Source organism: Diospyros lotus, chromosome 5, assembly GCF_014633365.1.
Source record: "Diospyros lotus cultivar Yz01 chromosome 5, ASM1463336v1, whole genome shotgun sequence".
NCBI lineage: Eukaryota > Viridiplantae > Streptophyta > Magnoliopsida > Ericales > Ebenaceae > Diospyros > Diospyros lotus.
Window position 1 is genome coordinate 10,815,276 of NC_068342.1, and position 21,399 is coordinate 10,836,674.

At 35.9% G+C, this 21,399-nt stretch overlaps 1 protein-coding gene across 1 annotated transcript; it reads left to right on the plus strand.

The window, feature by feature from the left end:
• Window positions 1-523: 523 nt before the first annotated feature.
• On the plus strand, window positions 524-5,594 carry LOC127802593 (rac-like GTP-binding protein 5). Its single transcript, XM_052338488.1, has 7 exons — window positions 524-871; window positions 1,068-1,155; window positions 3,087-3,196; window positions 3,345-3,408; window positions 3,763-3,827; window positions 4,155-4,220; window positions 4,909-5,594. The coding sequence occupies exons 1-7, from the start codon at window positions 764-766 to the stop codon at window positions 5,005-5,007; spliced, it is 600 nt and encodes a 199-aa protein (XP_052194448.1). The 5' UTR covers window positions 524-763; the 3' UTR covers window positions 5,008-5,594.
• The last annotated feature ends 15,805 nt before the right edge of the window (window positions 5,595-21,399 follow it).

Consider the following 21,399-nt stretch of genomic DNA (forward strand, 5'->3'; position numbering starts at 1 on the left):
AACAAGGAGGTGTCTTGCTTGCTCGTTCTCTATTAAATGTGGTACGCTCCGAGAATTTTGACTTTCAATCTATTATTAAATTCAAAATTTTCATTTAAAAATTTAAAATCTTTTAGCAGCACAGCAGCCTGAATGATAGCTTTGATCGTATTTATTTTTGTATAAAGGGACCAAGTGTAATGATTATTAGAATATCATCATAAATGTTTGTTAAATAGGGACCACTTTTTTTTATTATGAATATAGATATCTCAACCACAAAAATCAAAATTTTCATCCTCCAAAGTTTAGTAACAGTAAATAATGGAGTGCACAATTAATTAGGATGGAACCCAATTAGAATATGTTGATATTTTGGTGAATTTGCAATTGAGATGTCTGTCTGAAGACAGATATACATAATTATATGCGACAGTATTAAGTATTTTTTTTATAATAATAAAATTATTTGAGTATATTCATATCCCTTTCCTACCTCAAATTTTGCCTCCCCGACAGCTCAAAATAAAGGGAGCTCATGGCTCTTGCTGCCTGGGCAGAAAGAGCCATAAAGAGAACTTTCACTGCTTTTCCTGCTCTTACACCCCCCCACCCAAAACAACCACTTTCCTCCTTCCCACTCCAAAATCTCTGCCAAGCACAGGAAACAGAAAGGCAGAGCTCTCTCTCTCTCTCTCTCTCTGAGAAGGGTTTTTGAGCCGTCGGATAGAAGCTTCTGGGCAGTGGGAATTGGTTCTGCCTTGGAATTGTTCAGTATAATGAGATGAATACTACCACCGCAACAAAGTTCATCAAATGTGTCACAGTGGGAGATGGAGCCGTTGGGAAAACTTGCCTTCTCATCTCCTACACCAGCAACACCTTCCCCACTGTAATTTTATCCTTTTCATCCCGTTGTGCCTAATATTGCTTTGCATTTCTTGGGGTTTCGTTGATTTTGATCTTCCTCTGAATTTATTCCTACATCCGCAACACCTTTTCCATTTGTGATTTTAATTGCTCTGATTCTCAATTCTTTTGGGTTTTCTTTGTTTTATCTTCTGGATTTTGTTTTGTTTTTTGGTCAGGATTACGTTCCAACTGTTTTTGACAACTTCAGTGCCAATGTCAAGGTTGATGGGCATACTATAAACCTGGGTCTTTGGGATACTGCTGGTATGATTCTCCCCTCCTCTGTCCTATCTCTGTAGGCAATTTATGCACATATATGTAACACTAGTATACGTGCTTTTAGGATTTTTTATTTTTTTACTTTTGTTTTCTAATGCTGAAACACTGATAGGAGAAACCTGGTGGTGAAATTCTTTGAAAAAAGTGTTCATGGGTTAATCTAGTCTCTGAAATCCAAATTATTTTATGTTTCTTTTTGCATCAGTTTGATTCTTCAACGTGATATTCCTTGTTGGCATGTTTCAATTGTGCAAACATGGAGGAAAATGTAGGAAATCTCTGAAATCCAACACTCAAGGCTTTGCAGTTCTTCTAGCCAGCAATGGTTAAAGATCCCATAGAATAACTTTTTAGTATTACAGTAGAATTTGATCATTCAAGTTCTAATCTTTGTTCTCTGTGCATCCAAATAAATGATGAACCTAGTTTTGGAATTTAATAGCTTGAGACCATCTCCAACCCATCCCCAAATTATGTTTATTCCCCCCCCGGCGCATTTTAACCATAACAAAATTTAATTCCTTTTGTATCCCACCTTTATATATTTTTACATTTTTTATTTACTTATTATTAGTATTAATAATATTTAAATAATATTAATAAATTATAATCAATTAATGAATAATAACTAATAAATGCACTAAATTAGAAATTACGAAATAATAATTGATTAATAATTATAAAATACACTAAATTAAAAATTACTAAATAAAAGTTACAGACACAATAATTAGAAATGAACTCAATGAACACTACAACATCATACATCTTGAAAACTAAATATTATTGAATTTTAAATACTACATAAACAAAAACAATAATTTAATAATCCGGTAAATTACTTCCGAATCCTCCAATATCATCGAAAAATTGGCCAAAGGAACCGGGGGTACTTTGAGATCCGCCAACTTGTTGTTGAGTTCTTTTTGTAAAATTTTCATTTATTTAATTCGAAAATATTCCCGTAAATTCGGATCCTCTATGGATGTCAAATCTTTCAATAAAATCTTATTTTCCTCTCGATATTCAGCCATAGCCAACTTCCTTGACTCATTTTGTACTCGGATCATCTGGATTTGGTAAATCTATTGTCCATCCTTGTTGCTCTTTTTTAAAATGTTGGCAAATTGTCGATTTTTTTCTTTAATAGCTTCAATAAATTTTGTATTTTCTTCATCAGTCTTTCTTTTCAGTTTTGCCTTTTTTATCCCTATGGGTCATTGAGTAGAATCTTATTTAATGTTTTGTTAATTGAGATAGTAAATGTAATGCTTTTATTTTCTAATATTATTGATAATTAAAATATTTTATTTAATTATGTAATTTTTAGGTAATAATTTAAGTTGATATATAATAAATAAGTAAATAATTTACATTATAAAAAAATATTTATAATAAAAAAATAAAAAAAAAGAATAAACTATTCCTTTACCCGAATTTGGGGTAAGACCAGGTAAACGGTTGGAGATGCCCTGATACATGGTCATTTGAAACTTGAAAGAAAATTAGTGAACCACTGGTCTGGAGTAGCATTTTTTTTCCTAGTTGTCAAGGGATATTGATTTAGGAATTCCTTTTACCATCTTTGGTTCTGGTGTTGAAATCTTCAAAGAGTGGACCATGCGTATTCTTCAAGAATTAACAATGATATCAATTCTTCTTGTCTTTGTTGATAAATCCACAGATGAGACCCCACAGACAAAAGAAGTTGGTTAACATGAATCATGGCATGTTATCACACTGTAAATGACCATGTCTGCCATTGATTCATGAATAGATTGATCTTTGAAAGATGAAAGGAATTCGGATAGCCCTCTGCTTAAAAGAAATGACTGCAAGTGTGAAACATTACAAACACTGAAACCAGTAATTAACCTCTGCTCCCAACTGATATCCTTGAATGTTTGTTTATGCAGGGCAAGAAGATTACAACAGGCTGAGGCCTCTTAGTTATAGAGGAGCTGATGTTTTTGTCCTTGCCTTTTCTCTAATAAGTAGGCCAAGTTTTGAAAATATATCGAAAAAGGTAGGCTTCTTTTTCCCTTTTCTTTCAATTTAAGCCATGTTGTGGCGGTTTGTCTTCCATTTATGAATTTAATCATGTTCTATAATTGTCTAATCGTTTATTTATGTCTTCTCACTTTTGCTTTCTGCTCCCTGTTATATTGGAGAAGTGGGTCCCTGAACTAAGGCATTATGCTCCATCAGTACCCATTATTCTAGTGGGGACAAAACTAGGTAACTATGCTTTCTATTTTCTTATTTTTTCTGAGAACTATTCTTTCATCTATCATGATTTTGAAAAGTGAAGAAGCCCCTTTTCTCCTCTCTTTCCTTTCATCTTTTTCTCCTTTTATGGCCTAAAAATTTATATGTTAGCTCAATGTTGCATTTTTATTAAATTAACATCTTAATTATTAATGAAGCGAATAAATGGTTTAAACTTGCATATATGACAGTACATAAGAATTGAAGGGGAAATTAATTAGCTGCTTATGGGCTTTGGGGTTAGCCAAATGTGTTACTAATTCAATCCTTCCTTCCTCTCTCCATGTGCCTTTTAGCATCTAAGTTTGTTCACTCAAATGGCAGATTTGAGAGAAGACAAGCAATTTCAAATGAATTATCCTGGTGCATCTACCATTTCTACAGCACAGGTACATAAGAAATTTGTGAGCTCTGTTTGCAAAAATTATGTGAAACTAGTGCAAAATATGCTAAAGTCAGTAAAAGAGAAAATTGAAAGGATGATGTTAAAAAAGTGCTTTAGAAAAAGGTTCTATACTTCAATTTGCAGTTTTATAGTTCTATACTTAAAAAAAAAAACAAATGGTAATGCCATTTTAGTAAAGGTATACTTAAGTATAGTCACTATACCTGGTTTAGAAGTAAAAACAACATTTCGCATAGCAACCTCTTTAGTTGTATGATTGTATCTCTTTTTAGTTCCCCCTAAGATTGCCTTCTTGAACTTTTGGTGACAGGGTGAAGAACTAAAGAAGCAAATTGGAGCAGTGGCATATGTAGAGTGTAGCTCCAAGACGCAGCAGGTTTGTACTTGTGCTTCTGACTGTTACTTCCATATGAAACAGCCGTGAGAATTCGGGCTATAGTTTGCATATCTAACACCTGCAAATTTGTGCAAATTATGGAACCATTGTCGAGAAAGGAAAAAAAGTGAATTACATTGCAGATAAATGCTTGCTCTGCTCTTTTGGGAAATAACTTAACCTTTAAAATGGCCTGAAATCAGTGAAACAAAAACAATAAAAGAAAAGGACCGTGGAAAGAATCAGATGGAGGTACTATTACTAATTTACTATGGTAATATTTGTTGATCAAGATATAGATTAAAAAATGTGAGATATGAAAGTGTTTTTTATTATATTTGTTAAATATTTTAAAAAGAAGTCATGTGATTTTTTATCTTCAACTTTCAAGATAAATTTATTTCTTCCCCTTATTCGGATAATTTATCTTAAATTTTACAGATAAATTATTTTAATAGAGTCTTATTTTATTCATTTTAACAACCACTACCGAAGCTTAGCTATAGATCCCCGAAATTAAGAACGAACACGACTGTATTGCAATGCATTATCACAGCTGTTTGACATTGTGGTTTTGAATTAGTCATTGAGAGGGCCATCCAAAGAGAACAGGGCTGTTGGGTGATCGCCTTTATGATTACTTTCTAAATTGCTGCCGGTTTAATGTACTTTTTCTTCGAAAATGCAGAATGTGAAGGTTGTCTTCGATGCTGCAATCAAGGCGGTTTTGCAGCCGCCAAAGTCCAAGAGACACAGGAGAAAACACAAAGGCTGCAGCATACTTTAACCGCATCTTTCAACTGATATGATTAGAATGCTCTCTTGATGATGAAGATGAACTCTCTTCCCATCCTCTGTACAAGATTAAGAAGATGATCTTTTCTGTCCATTCTTTTCTTTCTTGGTGGGACTTCTTCTTCCTTTATATTCTTCTTCTGCGAGATGTTTACTATGCCAGTTTGTTTTTGCTGCCCCGTGTTATTTTTATCGTAAAAAAGATGATCTGGAGCTTGAAGATGGTTTTCCAAAATTGAAAGCAAATTGTTCCTCATTCTTGGATGAAGAATCCTATTTCATGTTGCAGAAAAGCAATAGAAAGTCATTGGAAATACGGTGCTTTTGTAGACAATTTACCTGTATTGAAAGGGTAAGGGGCCGATGGAACCAGAGGTTTCGACTAGATCTCTGGAACCTGTCATTGGGACGATGGGTTCCGGGGATCTGAACCCAGAGAGGGAGAGAGACGCGCTGCTGCTGCTTCTTCTTCTTCTTCATCCAGCGACCGCCGACGTGGGCGCAAGCGGTGCAACGTGCGAATGATGACGACCAGTGATGGCGGAAGGCAGTAGTGAAGACGCCGAAGTGAGATTGGGGACATTGGTTAGAGATTTGGAATATATTTGAGGGCATTTTTGGTCTTTTAACTCAGTTAAAGGGTGTTTTTGTCATGCAGTTTAAAAAGCTATAAAAAAAGAAGAAGAAGAAGAAGAAGAAGAAGAAGAAGAAGTCAGGGGGATTAGCTTAAAACTCATAACTTTTTAACATAATTTAAAATTCAAATAACGTTTATGGATTTGGATAGCGGATATATCTGGATGACAACAAAAGGATTTGGGCTGTAGATCAATGGTGGTGGGTATTTAAATATTTAATTTTGATACTTAAAATTAACATTTTATATTTTTATCGTACTAATATAAATATATAAAATATGAAAGGTTAGTGTTTAAATAACATTTTTTAAAAATAAAATAGATGGAATCCACCTCACTGCATCTTCTTGGCCCAAACCGTCATTCCAAACCCTAACTACGTTTAGTTGATTCATTTATGAACTTTCGATGCCCATCCTGTCAACCACCTTGTCAATGGCAGTTGGCGGAGGCAGGGAACGGACTCAACGGAGTGCTTCTCTGCAAGATTGCCAATAGCAGCACCGTAAGCGAACATCGTAGCCAATGTCACCATCTCGACCACCAGCTGTAAGGGAAATCCAATGGTGAGATAGCCAATGACCGTGCACGACGCGCAAAGACCACATGTGTTAGCAAACAAGAACAGAGACGGCCTAGGATCAGGTCCCAAAAATTCAGAGACAATTGATGGGCCGAAGCCGGAAGTCGCGGAGATCCCAAGAATATTGGCATATTCCAACAGAACATGCCAGCCGGAGGATTGATGCCTGCTTGGAAAGTGGCGGTGGCGACCAGACTAATAATTACTAATCACGATATTTAGGCTAGGTTGTAACGACACGAATTAGTTTTTCGTATCATGTTTGAAGGATTTCGTTGGTTAGGCTTGATGTTTAATATGTTGTTTTGGTGATAATTTTTTAAGTGTTTAATAAGGGTCAAGTGATTAAGTTAGATTTTTGGTGTTGCAGCTGAATGTGTGTGAAATTGTATCTTAGACATCCGAATATAAGCTAGGATATTTGAATGAGAGCTTAGACATTCAAATGTGAGTCTTGGGTTTTATTCGGATGAGTTTTGTGAGTTTTAGTAAAGAGATTCGAATGCTATAGGGAGCCATTCGAATGGGGGGTGGAGTATTCGAATGAGGAGTCAAGCAATTCGAATGGCCTATGTTCTTGTGTGCGTGTTCTTTTTGTAACCAGATTTCGACCATATTTCAATCCGAATCTTTCAAAACTCAAAACATGAAAGTTGTAGATCTTTCTTTTATCATTCAATAACATCTTGAATCACTTCAATCGGAGTTCGGATGAGAGAGTTATGGCCAAAGCTCGAACAGGTGTTGAAGCTGTCCAGAATCCGATTTTGTAAATTAAACCCTCACATTCAAATGAGCTGCCTTCACATTCGAATGAGCCATGTGAAAATTGCAAAATTCATCCGAATGAGGGCACTGTTGTATTCGAATGAGCTTCCAATTCCTTCAGCAATTCAAGTTACTATTTAAAATTCATTCGAATGTCACTCTCATAACTTGAAATCTTTCTCTAATTCATTCGAATACGAGCCATATCATCCGAATCTCTTTGCATGAGACCTTATATCTTTAAGAAAAACATCCGAATGTCCTAGGATACATTCAAATGACTCTCTCAACTTTTGAATTTCAACTCCTTGACATTCGAATGCCTCATAACACATTCAGATATCCCTCTCAGCGATACATATATATATATATATACATTCTGAGTCATCGTTAACTCTGGAAAGTCATAGAAAATTCTAGAATTATGACATAAGAAAGAAATTTTAAAGAAATTATGAAAATAATCGGATGGATAAGTATCACTTTTGGAGAAAATATAAAAGAGGGAAATTTGGGGAAAAATATCAACGTATCCTTCGAGCAACCTAAAACTTCTCTCGAAAGTTTCTTCTTCTTTGAAAACCCTCTTCTTCCTCTCCAACCTCAAGTCGAATACTACCATCCAAGAGGTCTCTAGATGCTATCGAGCGTCACATGAAGCTTAAGAAGGCAAGTTCTCTTCCTTACCTTCTATCTTTTGAATTGTAATTAACTGTAAACGTGGTATTGGGTTCTAGGGATTTTGATAAAACCTTGATATATACACATAGGGGTGACAAGAAGAGTACTGTGGGAGTGGTTTAGGAACTTAAGGGTGTTGTTGAGGTTGAATGCAAGAGAAATAAACAAAAGTTACTACATAAACAAGGGTGTGAGTTATATGGTTGATTCTTATGAATTAATGGACTTACAACTTGGGGAATGTTTTGACAGCTTTGTGGGGCTTGTTCTTCCCCACTTTCCTTAAGGAATGGTGTATTCATTAAGATTTTTTTCATGGGAAGCTTGTCCCTTCCCCAGACCCTGCCAACGTTTCAAAAATTAACCAACTTACTCTGATTTACTCTTGAAGCCTAAGAGTGAAGTCTTCCATATCCTTAATATGATTTATTGCCAATAATGGTCATGACATGAAATGGGAATAAATTATTAAATTCAAATATTACTCCTAACCATAGTATGTATATTTGGAGCCTATTATTGCTTTACGCGCCCAAAGATATTTTTCTTATTTTCCATGCTCCTGTGAGTTGAGTGAGAAATTTCCTTACTTATGGTGCTATTCAATCACTGTGATGTCCATGATTATGAGATGAGAATAATGGCAATTAAGAATGTTATTCCCTGTCATGACATGTTTTGATGGTGTGGTAATTGTGCATAATGGGCATGTTATGTGTGAACATTAACTTCTCATTACATGCGTTCTCATAAAGCACGAAAATTTACTGTTGCATGAACATTGAGTGTGGCCACCAAGTTGTTGCATTGCATTTGCATGGAAGCAATGGGCAGATAATGCGCGCTGCGGTTGTGTACCACGGAGATATATCCCCTAAAACCAGTAGGCACTAGCTTGACTGGGGTTACGCTCATGTGGTGACCACTGAGGGGCGCACCCAGAGGTGACGATGCTGGGCAAGATTATATATATGTATGGCTATAGCCGAGTATATGAGATATGACCTATGGTCCATAGATTATCACAGATTCTCTGTGTAATACCCTAGAAATTTGGATTAATTAAGAATAAACAATTTATTAGAAAAATGGGATTTCAGAGAAGATTAGTATTTGAATAGCCCAAAAAATTGACCAAATCGACTGCAGGGAGTGCCCTGAAGCCAAGATGCCAAACAAAAATTATGTGGCATTAACAAGCACCCCGAGATAGGATTTATGGTGTCAAAAGAAATCAGATCGGGAACGATTTTCGGTACAGCTAAAATGTAGCTGCCAATTAGGCTATAATACCGAATTGTTATAGACGACTTCCGAGAAATCAATGGAAGCTTGAGGGGGCTTCGGTTTTTCATGAGGAACAACCCTTCATTGGTTTTAGGAAGAAACGAAGAAGTTTAGGGCCAAAATAAAGATTCGGGCCAAAGTGTAGTTTTTCAAAATTGCCAGAGGGAGGCTAAAACGATGTTTTTTCAGAATTTTCATGGGTCAACTAGATGTTTTTAGGCTTGAGGGTCGTAAATACAATTATGTAAAGTTGAGGGGCTTTGTGAAAATGGGTTAAAGTGAGAAAGCCAAAATGTAAGGGGCTAAAATGAAAATTCAAAAAAATCCAAAGCAACCATGGCCGACCAACCATCCTATCGCCAAATTCAGCCATAAGAGACACGAGGAAAGGGCTGGGGGACCTCGGGGGCAAGGCCAAGACGAGATTTTTGGCCAACAAGTGGCCAAAATCGCGTCGAAATCAAGTTAACTTTCGGCCGAAAGTGGCCGAAAGTTTGCCCACTTTGATAGCAAAAAAATGGAGCATTTCGGTGGGTTTTTGGACCGACTTGGGGGAGGTAGAGGCTCTAAGAGACTGGGGTTGGTCGAAATCGAGCGTTTTAAGGATCGAAAATGCCTATAAATAGGCATTCAAAGTGGCTGAAAGTTGGGAAGATTAAGGCTTCAAATTGGCCACGAAATCGAATGAATTGGCCGTCCAAAATAAGGGGCTTTTGAAGCCCATGAGGTGTAGAAGCTATCCGGAGAATTTGGGGCATTTTCGTATAGGTTTGAGGGGTTTTCGAGGCTTTATTGGAAAAACTAGGTGGGCGACAAAACCGAGCCTATAAACGGCCGATCGGAGCATCTACGGGTCTCCTTTCAAACCCCAAACATGCTATATTGATCGACTTAAGGAGGGTTTTCGAGGGGTGGAGCAATCGGTCGTCGCCAGAAAAAGTTTGTCGAAGAAGACGATCGGCGCGTGCCGGTCACGAGCTGGTGCTTCACGTGCGCCACTGGCCCTAGGCGCGTGTGGGCTTCAGGAAAAATTTGGAAAAAATACAAAAAAATAGAGAAAAATATTTTATGAAGGTCTGTGCAAAAAGTTTTGAAGTTCGGGTTCCCAATGTCTCGGTTTTAGCACCAAAGAATCTCGTTTTGCATGAAAACACAACATCCCGGTAAGTCTGATATTTTCCCTCGATGTTCTTAGCCTATAATGAATTTTTGTGAAATTAGATTTGAGAAAATAGTCTCGATGTATTTATTGGAATTTTCGAAAAGGAAAAATGAGAGAAAATGAAGGAAAAATGAAATAAATGGAATATTGAGGATATTTAGTAACTAAATATCATTTTGATGATTGAGGTGATCGAGATGATGTGATTGGTGTAACTTTTGAGAGTTGGCATGAGAATCGAGGTCAGACACGCATATTGAGGCAATGCGCGTTTTTCTAGGTGATTTGATCTATGGGCAAATGTGAGTTTTTCCTATCCTATATGATATGATTGTTTATTATTCATGATATTTATGAAAGATATGATTGCTTATATATGCATGATATTTACAAAAGATATGATTCATTTTGTCATATTGCATGGAAAGTCGTGATATTTGTATGGCACGATATTATTGTCATACTGATATTTGTGCATGGGGATGGGATGTCACCCTCAAAGTGTAGCCGTAATTTCCCAAGGGCAATGATGGAACAACGTTAGACTTATCCTGCAGAGGTTTGGGATTCTACCTAGGGTTTCGTGCCGGGCTGGGGCTGGGAAACTACACTAGGGCAAGTGTTTGTTCATGTATTTGCATTATGCATTAACGTATCATGTTTTTAAACCCTCACTAGAAGTTTCATCTTCTAATGGGTTATGCCCCTAGAACATTCCATGTTCCAGATAGGACTTGCAGATATGGCAAGGAGGTGATTGAGACGTAACGGCACGTGATGACGTAGTCGATGAGTTTGGCAAGTTGTCCCTGTATTTGTTTCCTCATGAGTAGTCTGGATATATTATTATATTGATGATCATGTATAATTGTTATGGTTTAATGTAATTGCGAGGTATTTTTAGGATTGTATCAAATGAGGTACTCAATTGTTATCTCTTGATGATGAGTCTCCATGTAATTAAGTATTTAAAGATGTAATGGTATGAATTCTTATTTTATGATTAAAGTGGATTACGATTCTGTACCATATCAGATTTCGATTTTAGCTTCCGCATTTATGATGATTACCTGTCTTGGCTTATCGGTTCTTGTTTAGTATGCTGGGAAGGTAAAACGGGATTGTCGGGAATGGTTTATAAAAAAAAAAAAAAATTCCTAAAATTCCTAAGTTATTTAACGCTCGAAAAAGCGGGGCGTTACACTCTGGTTGCAGGTATCAGTTACATGCCGGTATGTATTTTGATGCATTTTATATTGTTATGTGAGGTCGTTAGCCAGTTATGTGTTTACCGGCTTTCCTGTGTGTTATGCATGACATTATTATCATGGGTGGGTGTGTGGTCCATGTGTTGTAATCTATCCTCCACATCTAAATGCTTTTCAAATACCACTCACCTTACCCCTGTCATATTACTATCTGCTATGTTTTTCCTTCATATTTCTTATACTTGCTGAGCTTTGTAGCTTACCTTGTACTCTTCACCATTCTAGGTAAAAGTAAAGGAATAACTGGCAAGGGGTCGAGCAAGAATGATGGGTAGTAAGAGGTGTGCGCGGATCTGCTCTCAAATCAAAGGTCTTGGGGAAATATGTGGCTAAAGATTGTATAGGTTTTATCTTGTAACATGTAACCTTGTGTAGAATTGGGTTGTAACCCCTAAAAGTTTTCCATTTACATTTTGGGTTCGGTGGCTTACACATGATGTGTAGATATATTATTCGTTTGTTGATGGTTGTTGGTTCTTTTCTTGATACACAATGCTCTCTCTTCCAGGCTGCCCAGGGATTAGGGAATCTCGGGAAAGGGTGTTACATAGGTTCCTATTATTTTTTAATTTTTAATTTTGAGTTTTGAATTTATTTTAAGTTTTCTATTTTGTTAGTCTATTTTTAGAAAATTAAAAATACGTTCTCTTTGTCATTTTGAAAAACTATTTCTCAAAATAGAAAATTAGAAAACACGTTCACTTTGAAATTTTGAAAATAAATTTTTAATAATATTTTATTCAATAAATTTGATTATTCAGTAAATTAGAAATATTTAATGCTAATATATTATTAAAAAAATATATATACATTTTAATGTTAATGAATTTTGTAATATTTTTTTATTACAATAATAAAATATGAATAAATAAATAAATAAATATATTTTGAGTTTAGAGTTTATTTTGAATGAAAACATTCAAAACAACTTTTTGTTGTTTTGAGTTTTCTTTACAATTTTTGTTTTCAAAAATGCATTTTTAAAAATAGTAAAGAGAACATGTTTTCATTATTTTTGAAAATTGAAAACTAAAAATGACTTGAAAACAGTAAAGAGAACGCAGCCTTAGTGTTTCGCTTGATGAATCTCTTTTGAGTAATTTGAAATGTTTGAGCCAATCCTCTGAAGATCTCATGCAGGGCAACTAAGGGGTTATGGGCCCTAGGTGGTAACTAGATAGGGGTCTCACCCATATTTATTGTTGCAGCAGAGAAGGGAAGGGGCTGGTAGTGACAATCTGGCGGTCGGCAATTGGTGCTAGCAGGGGCAGCGACGTAGACTCTCTCTCTCTCTCTCTCGCGTGCGCGACCATAACTGCGTCTCATCAATCATTTCTTTCCTGCACGCGATCGCGACTGCAATCGTGTCCGGTCAGTCGTCTCTCTCTCACGTGCACTATCTCTTCTGGTCTAGTTGGTGTCTCATCATCTCTTCCTCGGCTCCGCCTCCTCCTAGTCTTGGCTCCTGGGTGGTTGACTAGTCTGCCATCAGTAGCCTCCTTCTGGGCAAGGGCGACGGCCTCTATAAATTTTTTGGGACCCTCTTTCTAGGGGCTGACAATTGGTCAGCCGTCGGTGGTGTCTTTTTAAGCAGCAAGGCTAGTGGTCTCTGAAAATTTTTTGGGGCCCCTTTTTTGGGGGGCTTTAGGCATAGGCTTTAGTGGCATTTGCCTTAAGACAACCATGATCTCAAGCCAACCTCTGGTCAAAATTGGCTTAGGAGCAGATTGGATAGAAGAATTCTCCAATTTTGGTGAGCTTGGGAACCACACTATGGAGGAATTCTAGCCTAAAACACCACTTAGGATGGGTAATCCTAAGATACAGAAACTCACTTGTATTGATACAAATTGATTCAAGAATGGGGTGTTTACAATGGAATTGCTACCCCTATTTAAACTACAATTGAAAAGGTAAAATATTACATGATAATGTAAGTGGAATAATTGATAAAATACAATATTACATGATAATGATGGTGGATAATGAATGATAGTCAAGATGGTGGAGGGTGAGCAGGAAAGGTCCTTTGTGTTAATGGCTACGACCCTTGTTTTACATCATTCTCCCTTGATTTGAGAAAATTCGTCATCGAGTTGTGTTTGATCTTCAAAGTAAGGTGATAAATCTGTTATATTGAAGGTGACAGTGATTCCATAATCACCTAGTAATTTGATCTTATAAGCATTGTCATTGATTTTTTCTTCAAATGGCCTTCCTACTCACCCTCCACCATCTCCACTATCATTCATTAGGCTTCTTCCTACTCACCCTTTGTAATGTCTTGGTATTTTGGGAAAACAAATAATTAATTTCTGTATTTGAAATAATTTATTTATAATTTATTGGTGATTTTATGGGAGTTGGTTTAGTATAAGAAATAGTCTTTACAATAAAGTAAATGAGGAGCCTTGTAACCTAGTGGTTACGAGCATGCGAGAGGAGTAGGAAGTCTTGGGTTTGAACCTTAGGAAGTAAAATGCGGGAATTTACTTCTAGCAAAATTAGCTGAGATTAGTATATAATTAATTGGTGTACTTATATTAATGAGGAGTCTGGAAAATCAGGTAGTTACACACATGCATGAGGGAAGGAGGAGGTCATGGGGGGCTGTGGGGTGTGACTATAGCTAAGTAGTTAGGCTGAATTAGTAGGCTAACTGGGAAATAATAAATCAAAAGAAAGTTAAAGTGGGAATTAGTGGGTAAAGGTAGATTAATTAATTAAAAGAAAGTTCAAGTGGGGAATTAGTGAGCAAATAAAAGAAGATAATGGGAATGGGTAATGATAAAAAGATTAGTAGGTAATAAATAATATTAAGTAGGTAATGATGGAATTGAAAATTTAATTATACTAACCTCCAATTAATTGCCTATAAATAGGCAACATCAACCTCACGAAAAGTGAGAAAGAGAGAAATTAGAAAGGTAGTAGTAAGAGAGAAATTAGAAGAGATTGGAAGACATTAACAAGAAAGAGAGGAATTGGAAGGAAAGAACTGGCAGTGTGAGCGTTAACAGCAAGGTAAGTGTAAAATGTCTAATTTTAAATGGAAGTTGATATTAGTAATATTTATTTAAATGATTCTTTTATCTTATTGTGTTTAATTTTTGTTAGAAGAATTTTGAGGAGTAATATCAGTGATTTTAACACTATGGAGAATTTTTTCCAAATGGGCTATTAAGGCATCAAAAACTAATACTGTAAGGGTTTAATATGTTTTTCTGTGCAAATTATTCTGTTATGACTTGCATATAGTGACAGGGGAGTACCTAGGCATGAGACTATGATTTGGGACTAACAGAGCTCATGTTATGGCCTGGGGAAAGTCGTATGAGGTTACCAAGAGTTTGAGATAGATGAGGTGGACAGACTTGCATGCATGATCCATTCTATATTTTTTATGATTGTCATGAATTTATTATTTGTTATTTTATATATTGCTTTTACTGAGTCATATGAGTCACCTCTTATTACTAAACATACAGATGGCTCGGGTTTTAGAAAAGAGAAAGGTTACCAGTGGACATGGCTGATGAGCCATGAAAAGACTTTTGATATTTATGGGTTTATTAGTGAATTATCATGTTTTGTATTATGTGTGTGTGGAACTAGGGGTGCAAATGAGCCGAGCCGTTCAGGCTCAGCTCGATGTTCGACTCGATAAAAGCTTGTTCGAGTTCGTTCGTTAAGGTAAACGAGATAAGATTGACCCTAACTTTGAAACTTGATTTATAAATGAGCTAAGTTTGAGTTTAGTAAAGTTCGACTCGTTAGGTCGCGAGTTGTAACATCCCGTATTTTTGTAAATCTCATAATTTTGGAGATAAATAGTAGTTATTGATTTCGGTATTTGGGGTCATTATGGAATATTTGAGAAAATAGGCAATTAATTATTTTATTTGAGAATATTTTAGAAATTGAAGAGAATATCTCTTTTCATTCTTTTGATGTAATTGGCTTTAGAAATTGAAGGAATACGAATGATGACCGTTGGAAATTGAAGGAATAAGCATGATGATATTCCTCCAAACTTTACGGAGAATAAATTGGGTGAAGTGTAATAAATTGAGTGCAAAATTGAGTATAAATAGAGAAGAAGGCACGAGATTGGTGAGAGTCTCGAGGTGGGGCTAATGATGCTGGAAGCAGTCAAACTGAAAATAAATTATGAAATAATTTGTATATAAGCTCGAATGGATATTGGTATCGAATGGTCGTAGGGGACCTCTGGGAAGCTGAGGGGACTTTAGGGGTAGTTCGGTTTTGCCAGTGAGGCAACCTTGAAGTATTTTCAGGTGAAATAAAGATCCCGTGTAGGCGCACAGACGAAATCGACCTTTATCGAGTAAACCTTGAATTATTAATCTTGGAATTTCGATATTTTAATCTAAATAAAATTGATATTGATGATGTAATTGTAATGTGAAAGGTTGAAGTGAGAGTATGAATATAATTTATGAATTTATATGTAATTTTTTATTATATAATAAATTATATGTGCACGTGTGCAGTGAGGTACATGGTATATGGGTGTGCAAGTAAGCTTTATAATATGTATATGTATGAATGGTCAAGTTTGTGGGTGAATTCAGTGGGTTCACTTGAGGAGTATTATATAATATAATATACTATATTGCAAATACTCTTGGAACTTGAGGAGAAAATGAATGATGGACTACCAAATGATGCCTAGGAAATTGAAGTAAAATAAAAAGATGATGTTTTGCAGAGGCATAATTAGCCTTGTGTCTTGTGAGGATAAAATAGTGGATGAGACCATGGATTTGGATGTGGAAACAAGGGGTAGCTAAGGCTATAAATAGGTGGGCATGGGAGTTAAATGGAAGGCATGAAGTAAGGGAAGCAGAAGAGGTGGCTGAGAGCTTGGAAATGAATTTTCGGCAATGAGGTATATTAATTTCAAAACTAATTTATAGTTAAACTAGTTAACTTGACAAGGTAGTTAGTTAGTAAATTAACCTAGTAAAATAATTTAGTGGTATGTATGGGAGGATTTCAGTAGAATGGTTGTCATGGATTTATTTAATTAATTTTGTTATACATATAGGGATTTTGAGTGCGTCAACGGTACAAACTATCAGGCGAAACGTATCTCGAGGTAAGGGTTTAATATGCTCTATGTGTAAATTTCTTTTGTCATGGCCTGCATAAGATATTGAGGGAGTGCCTAGGCATGAGGCTGTGGATTTCTAATTGTGGGGGTCTCGAGGTAGGGTCATGGAGGAAACCACTAGGGGCCACCTAGAGCCTGAGATAGGTGCGGTGGACGAGCTTGCATGCATGTTGCACTTCATGTTTATCTATGATGTCATACTTAATAATTTACTGCATTGCATATTACTTTTATTGAGTCCTAGGACTCACCCATTTCATTCCCACTAACCACACAGATAGTTCGGGGTTCGATAAGGGGAAGGCAGTGTATGTTGAAGACCAGCTGAATGATGAGAATGGCAACCCATGATGGAAATGCGACCTAGTAACTCGTGTATGTCATTATTTTGTGGTTGTGTTGAACGCTGTTTGTATTTCCTAGTTGGACTTGTTACTTTTAATGAGTACTTTTTGTGAGTAAGTTGTGATAAACCCTAATTGCAAATTTATTAATCTGCTCATAAGGCACAGGTTAGATTCGAGACTCGAGTGTCCTTCCGTTGCAAATGAGTCTTAGACCTCGAGTTCTCGATGGCCGGAGACGGTGAAGCCTGGACCCCACCTAGGGCACCCACTTTATTTTTATCCCCTTGTTGTTAGGGCATAGTCGGCCTCCGGAGTGGGACCTACTGACGTAACATTGGGTTATGGTGACACCCGATAATGGTGATGGGGCGTCACATGAGTTGGCTCGAATAGCGGCTTATGAGCTGGATCGATTATAGGCTCGTGAGCTATCTCGAATAGAGGTTCACAAGTTAACTCGCTTATAGGCTCGTGAGCATCTTTTTAGTTGATATTGATAAAAATTATTATTTTTTATATTTTTATATATATGATAACATCACTGAAATTTTTCTGTCACATGAAACAAAACAAGGTATGTGATTCTTGGAAGCTTTTGATATGTTTGTATTTTGTAGGTTGATATATGTGATTTGATATATAATTATGATTATTGATTAATATTACAATTTCAAATTGCAGGTTGATATTTGGAGTAGCTAATTTGAAGTTAAATTGAAAATATATTTGTTGTGTTGTAATTTTGATTATGTTTCTATTTTAAAAATAACTAAACAAGTAATTTGATTATCTTTTTGTACAATAAATGATATTATGCTTCTTATAATTTGTGAAATTATTATTACTTAATTATTACGTCGATGTTATATTTGTTGATTATCAAGTTGAATTCATTTAAGTATATTTGTCGATTATTAGATTGATATTTATTTTTATTGTAGATCAGTTTATTAGTTTTTTTTTTAAATAAAACTTTGATATATTTCAGCCTAAGCCCAAGCTCAAGTTGGGGCTCACTTGAGCCTGAGCTCGAGCTCAAGCTCAGGCTATGCTAACCAAGCTCAAGCTTGAGCCAAACTTCCAGGCTCAACTCAAACTTGAGCTTGAGGTTGAGCTTGTGATAAAATTTGTCGAGCTGAGCTGAGCTAAGCGAAGCTCGGCTCGGCTCGACTCATTTGCACCTCTATGTGGAACAAGTGAATCTTGTGGTGAAATTGAAATTTTTACTATTTACTGGTAAATTATGGATTTTATGTAAATTTGCTCCCATAATCTCATCATGTCTCTTTAACAACTCTAAAATTCCTAGTGTGTAGCTCGATTGAGATTTGAGTGCCCTCCGCTGTTATTTTTCTTTAGAGGCCTCAGTTCTCGGCAAGCGGGGACGACAAAACCTGGATCTCACCTAGGGCATCTTAACTCGTAAGAGTATAATCGATCTTCAAAAATTTGGCAAGTGGTCGTGGCTGTAATCGTGGGTTACGGTGGCACCCCAGAGGTGGGGCTGAGGGCGTCACACATTTCACCATCTTCACCATCATTAATGAAATTATAGACCTTTTCATGGGAAGTGCACTTGGTGTGAAAAATGTTGTGTCGGAGCCAATTTTCTTCTGTTGAGACAAAAGTATCAAGGTTTCTACGTACCATTAATGACTTTCCACAGTCAACTAAGATAAGTTATTCGTTAGACTGAAGTAGGTCAACATCTTCATCTACTTCTTCTTCTACGGGTATGTCATGAACTTCTTCTTCTACTATGGTTATGATTATCTTATTTGGACAATATGACCATATCCTTTACTTTTAAAATATTTTTGAGTGTTTGGATTATTTGGGTAATTTTTTCCAGCTCATTTGACAACATCTTTTGAGGTACTAGTCTTGTTAGTAACTAGGGCTCTTGGATTCTTATTCTCTCGGCTAGTAATGCTTCTTTGGTTCTCCAAGAATTGAGAACACTATTTCTTGCGTTTTGTTTTTCTACCTTTATGGTTGTTAAGCTCAAGGATAAGTAAATACGATCTTAATGATAATAAAAATATTTTTATGATATAAATGTATTTCTTTCTTATACAAAAAGTAAATTTATTTTGAATTAAAGAGAATTGATTTTAGACATATGTTTCTCTTATTCATACAAAAAGTAAATTTATTTTGAATTAAAATAGAATTGCTTTTAGACATGTTTTTTTGTTTTAATTATTTATATTTCAAAAGTTTATATTTAAATTTTTAAATTTTGAATTAAAGGAGAATTATTTTTTGGTACTCTTACCATGCAAAAAGTAAATTTATTTTGAATTAAAGGAGAATTGCTTTTAGATATGTTTTCTTTTTTTAATCATTTATGTCTCAAAAGCTTATATTTGAATTTTCAAATTTTGATTTCTCATACAAAAAAATAAATTTATTTTGAATTAAAAGTGAGACATGTTTTCTTATTGTTTGAGAAAGCCTACATATTTTTTTGAATTTCAAATTTCATATTAACATTTTTTTTAATGGCTAGTATATTCGGAAGATGTAGATATATAGGGTAAGTATGGAGACTCAAGGTAGAACAAACTTGATAGAGCATTCAAACAAGAATGAGAAGGTTTGAAGTGTTGGAAGTGTATTAGCTAGTGGAATTCTCAACCGTTGATGACTTGTTTGTAATTGTGTCTGGTTGTAAGATTGTTATTTTTACTCACTTGTTGTGTGAGGTGATTATATTTGTTAGTAGTTAGTATAATAGTGGTTCTTGCTTAGACAGGGGATTTTATGTTGGTTCTAGCTCCAATTAAAAGCTAGTGTTGATTCTCCTTAGTGGAATCTCAAACTAAGTCTTGAGAGCCTCAACCTAAGTCTTGAGAGAGAGGATTAAAGTTTTTAGAGTCGAACCTCTATAAATTTCTCTTGTTCCTTGTGGTTGTGTGATTTTATTGTTATTAATTCTACTGCAATCACCACATATTAAGATTACAAATTTAAGAGTTTTCAAAAGAGTTAAAATTATTATTAATTTTTGAAAAACCCTATTCACCCTATCTTGGGTATTTTTCTAGGAAACAATGACTAATTTGACAACATCATCAACAGTATTGCTGTAAGGATATAATATTACCTATGTCAGAGTTTAATCCTCCAAGGTAGCAGGTGATACTTTATTCTTCAAGCTCACGGACGTTACTTCATTTTGAGTTGTCCAAACTCCATTGTGTATTATTCAATGGTCATATTTTGTTGCTGCAAATTGTGGAATTTGATGAACATCTTTTGTTTGTAGTGAGCTGGTAGATACTATTATGTGAGTTCTCCCCACATTTTCTCCTAGGTTTTGATCCTATGTCGGCATTCTGGTTCCCGTTGGCGCTTAAGATTTTCTCACCAGATCGACGCATGTTTCCTCAATTTAATGGCGATGATATTGACGCATTTATCATTCGGAATGGTTTTTAGGTCAAACATTTGCTTAACAATATGTAACCAGTCAATAAAGTCATTTGGTCGTAGGCGTCTTTCAAACTCGAGAAAATCTAGTTTGATTCCCAGATTTTTTATTGGTTGGGTGTACGATCTTTGATGGCGACAATATGTATTAGACTTTTAGAGGATGATGATGATAGGTTGTCATTTTCTTATTGCAATCTTCCAAATGGGTTTTCAGCACCAATGCCAGTATCTGAATCAAAGTCACTTCTTTGTTTTCGATTCCTTCAATTTTTCTGAGCATTGAGTTGTGTTTGTAGTTTCTCAATATGTACTCTCAGTTCTTGAATTTCAAGGTCACGAAGGTCTTGTTCTTGTCTATTTTTTCTTTTTGGAGGCATATTGTTTTCCTCTATTGTTTTTTTTCCTAGAACTCAGATTGAATGGGAATTGAAAAAAATAGCAAAAATCAATTTAGGGCGTCAAAATTAAGGGTAGGGTTTTTTTTTTTTTTTTTTTGGTAATTTTGAAAAATTTTGGTAGGGAAAAATAGAAATTTCCAAAATTCTAGGTGTCAAAATGTAATTTAAGAAACTTAGTTTAACCTAGTGTTGGGACACATGGCAGAAGAGGATTGGACCAGTGTGACACTTGGCGAAAATGATGTGGCAGCTGATGGACACGTGGCTTTCTGGATTGGGAGATGGTGTTGACGTAGCGTGACGTGAAAGACACATGATAGAGATGATGTGGTATATGGTGGACACGTGTCAGTCTGTGATTGGGGGATGATGTTAACATGGTGTGACGTGGCAGACACATGGCAGAGATGATGTGGCAGTTGATGGGCACATGGTAGGGGTTGGGAGATGGTGGTGACATGGATGTGGCAGACACGTGGGTTGTCTTCAACCTTTGCGTGCGTATGGCGCGTGTGCTTGCAGATGGCGGCGTGTGGGGCGTGTGTGATGTCAATTTTGCTCTATTCGACGTGAAATTTTGACTCCTGACTATTTTCGGCGTTCTGAACGCGATGGTGGTGTCAGATTTTGATTTTGAGCAGTGTAGGTGGACCTTTCAAGGGCAACAAGAAACAAAA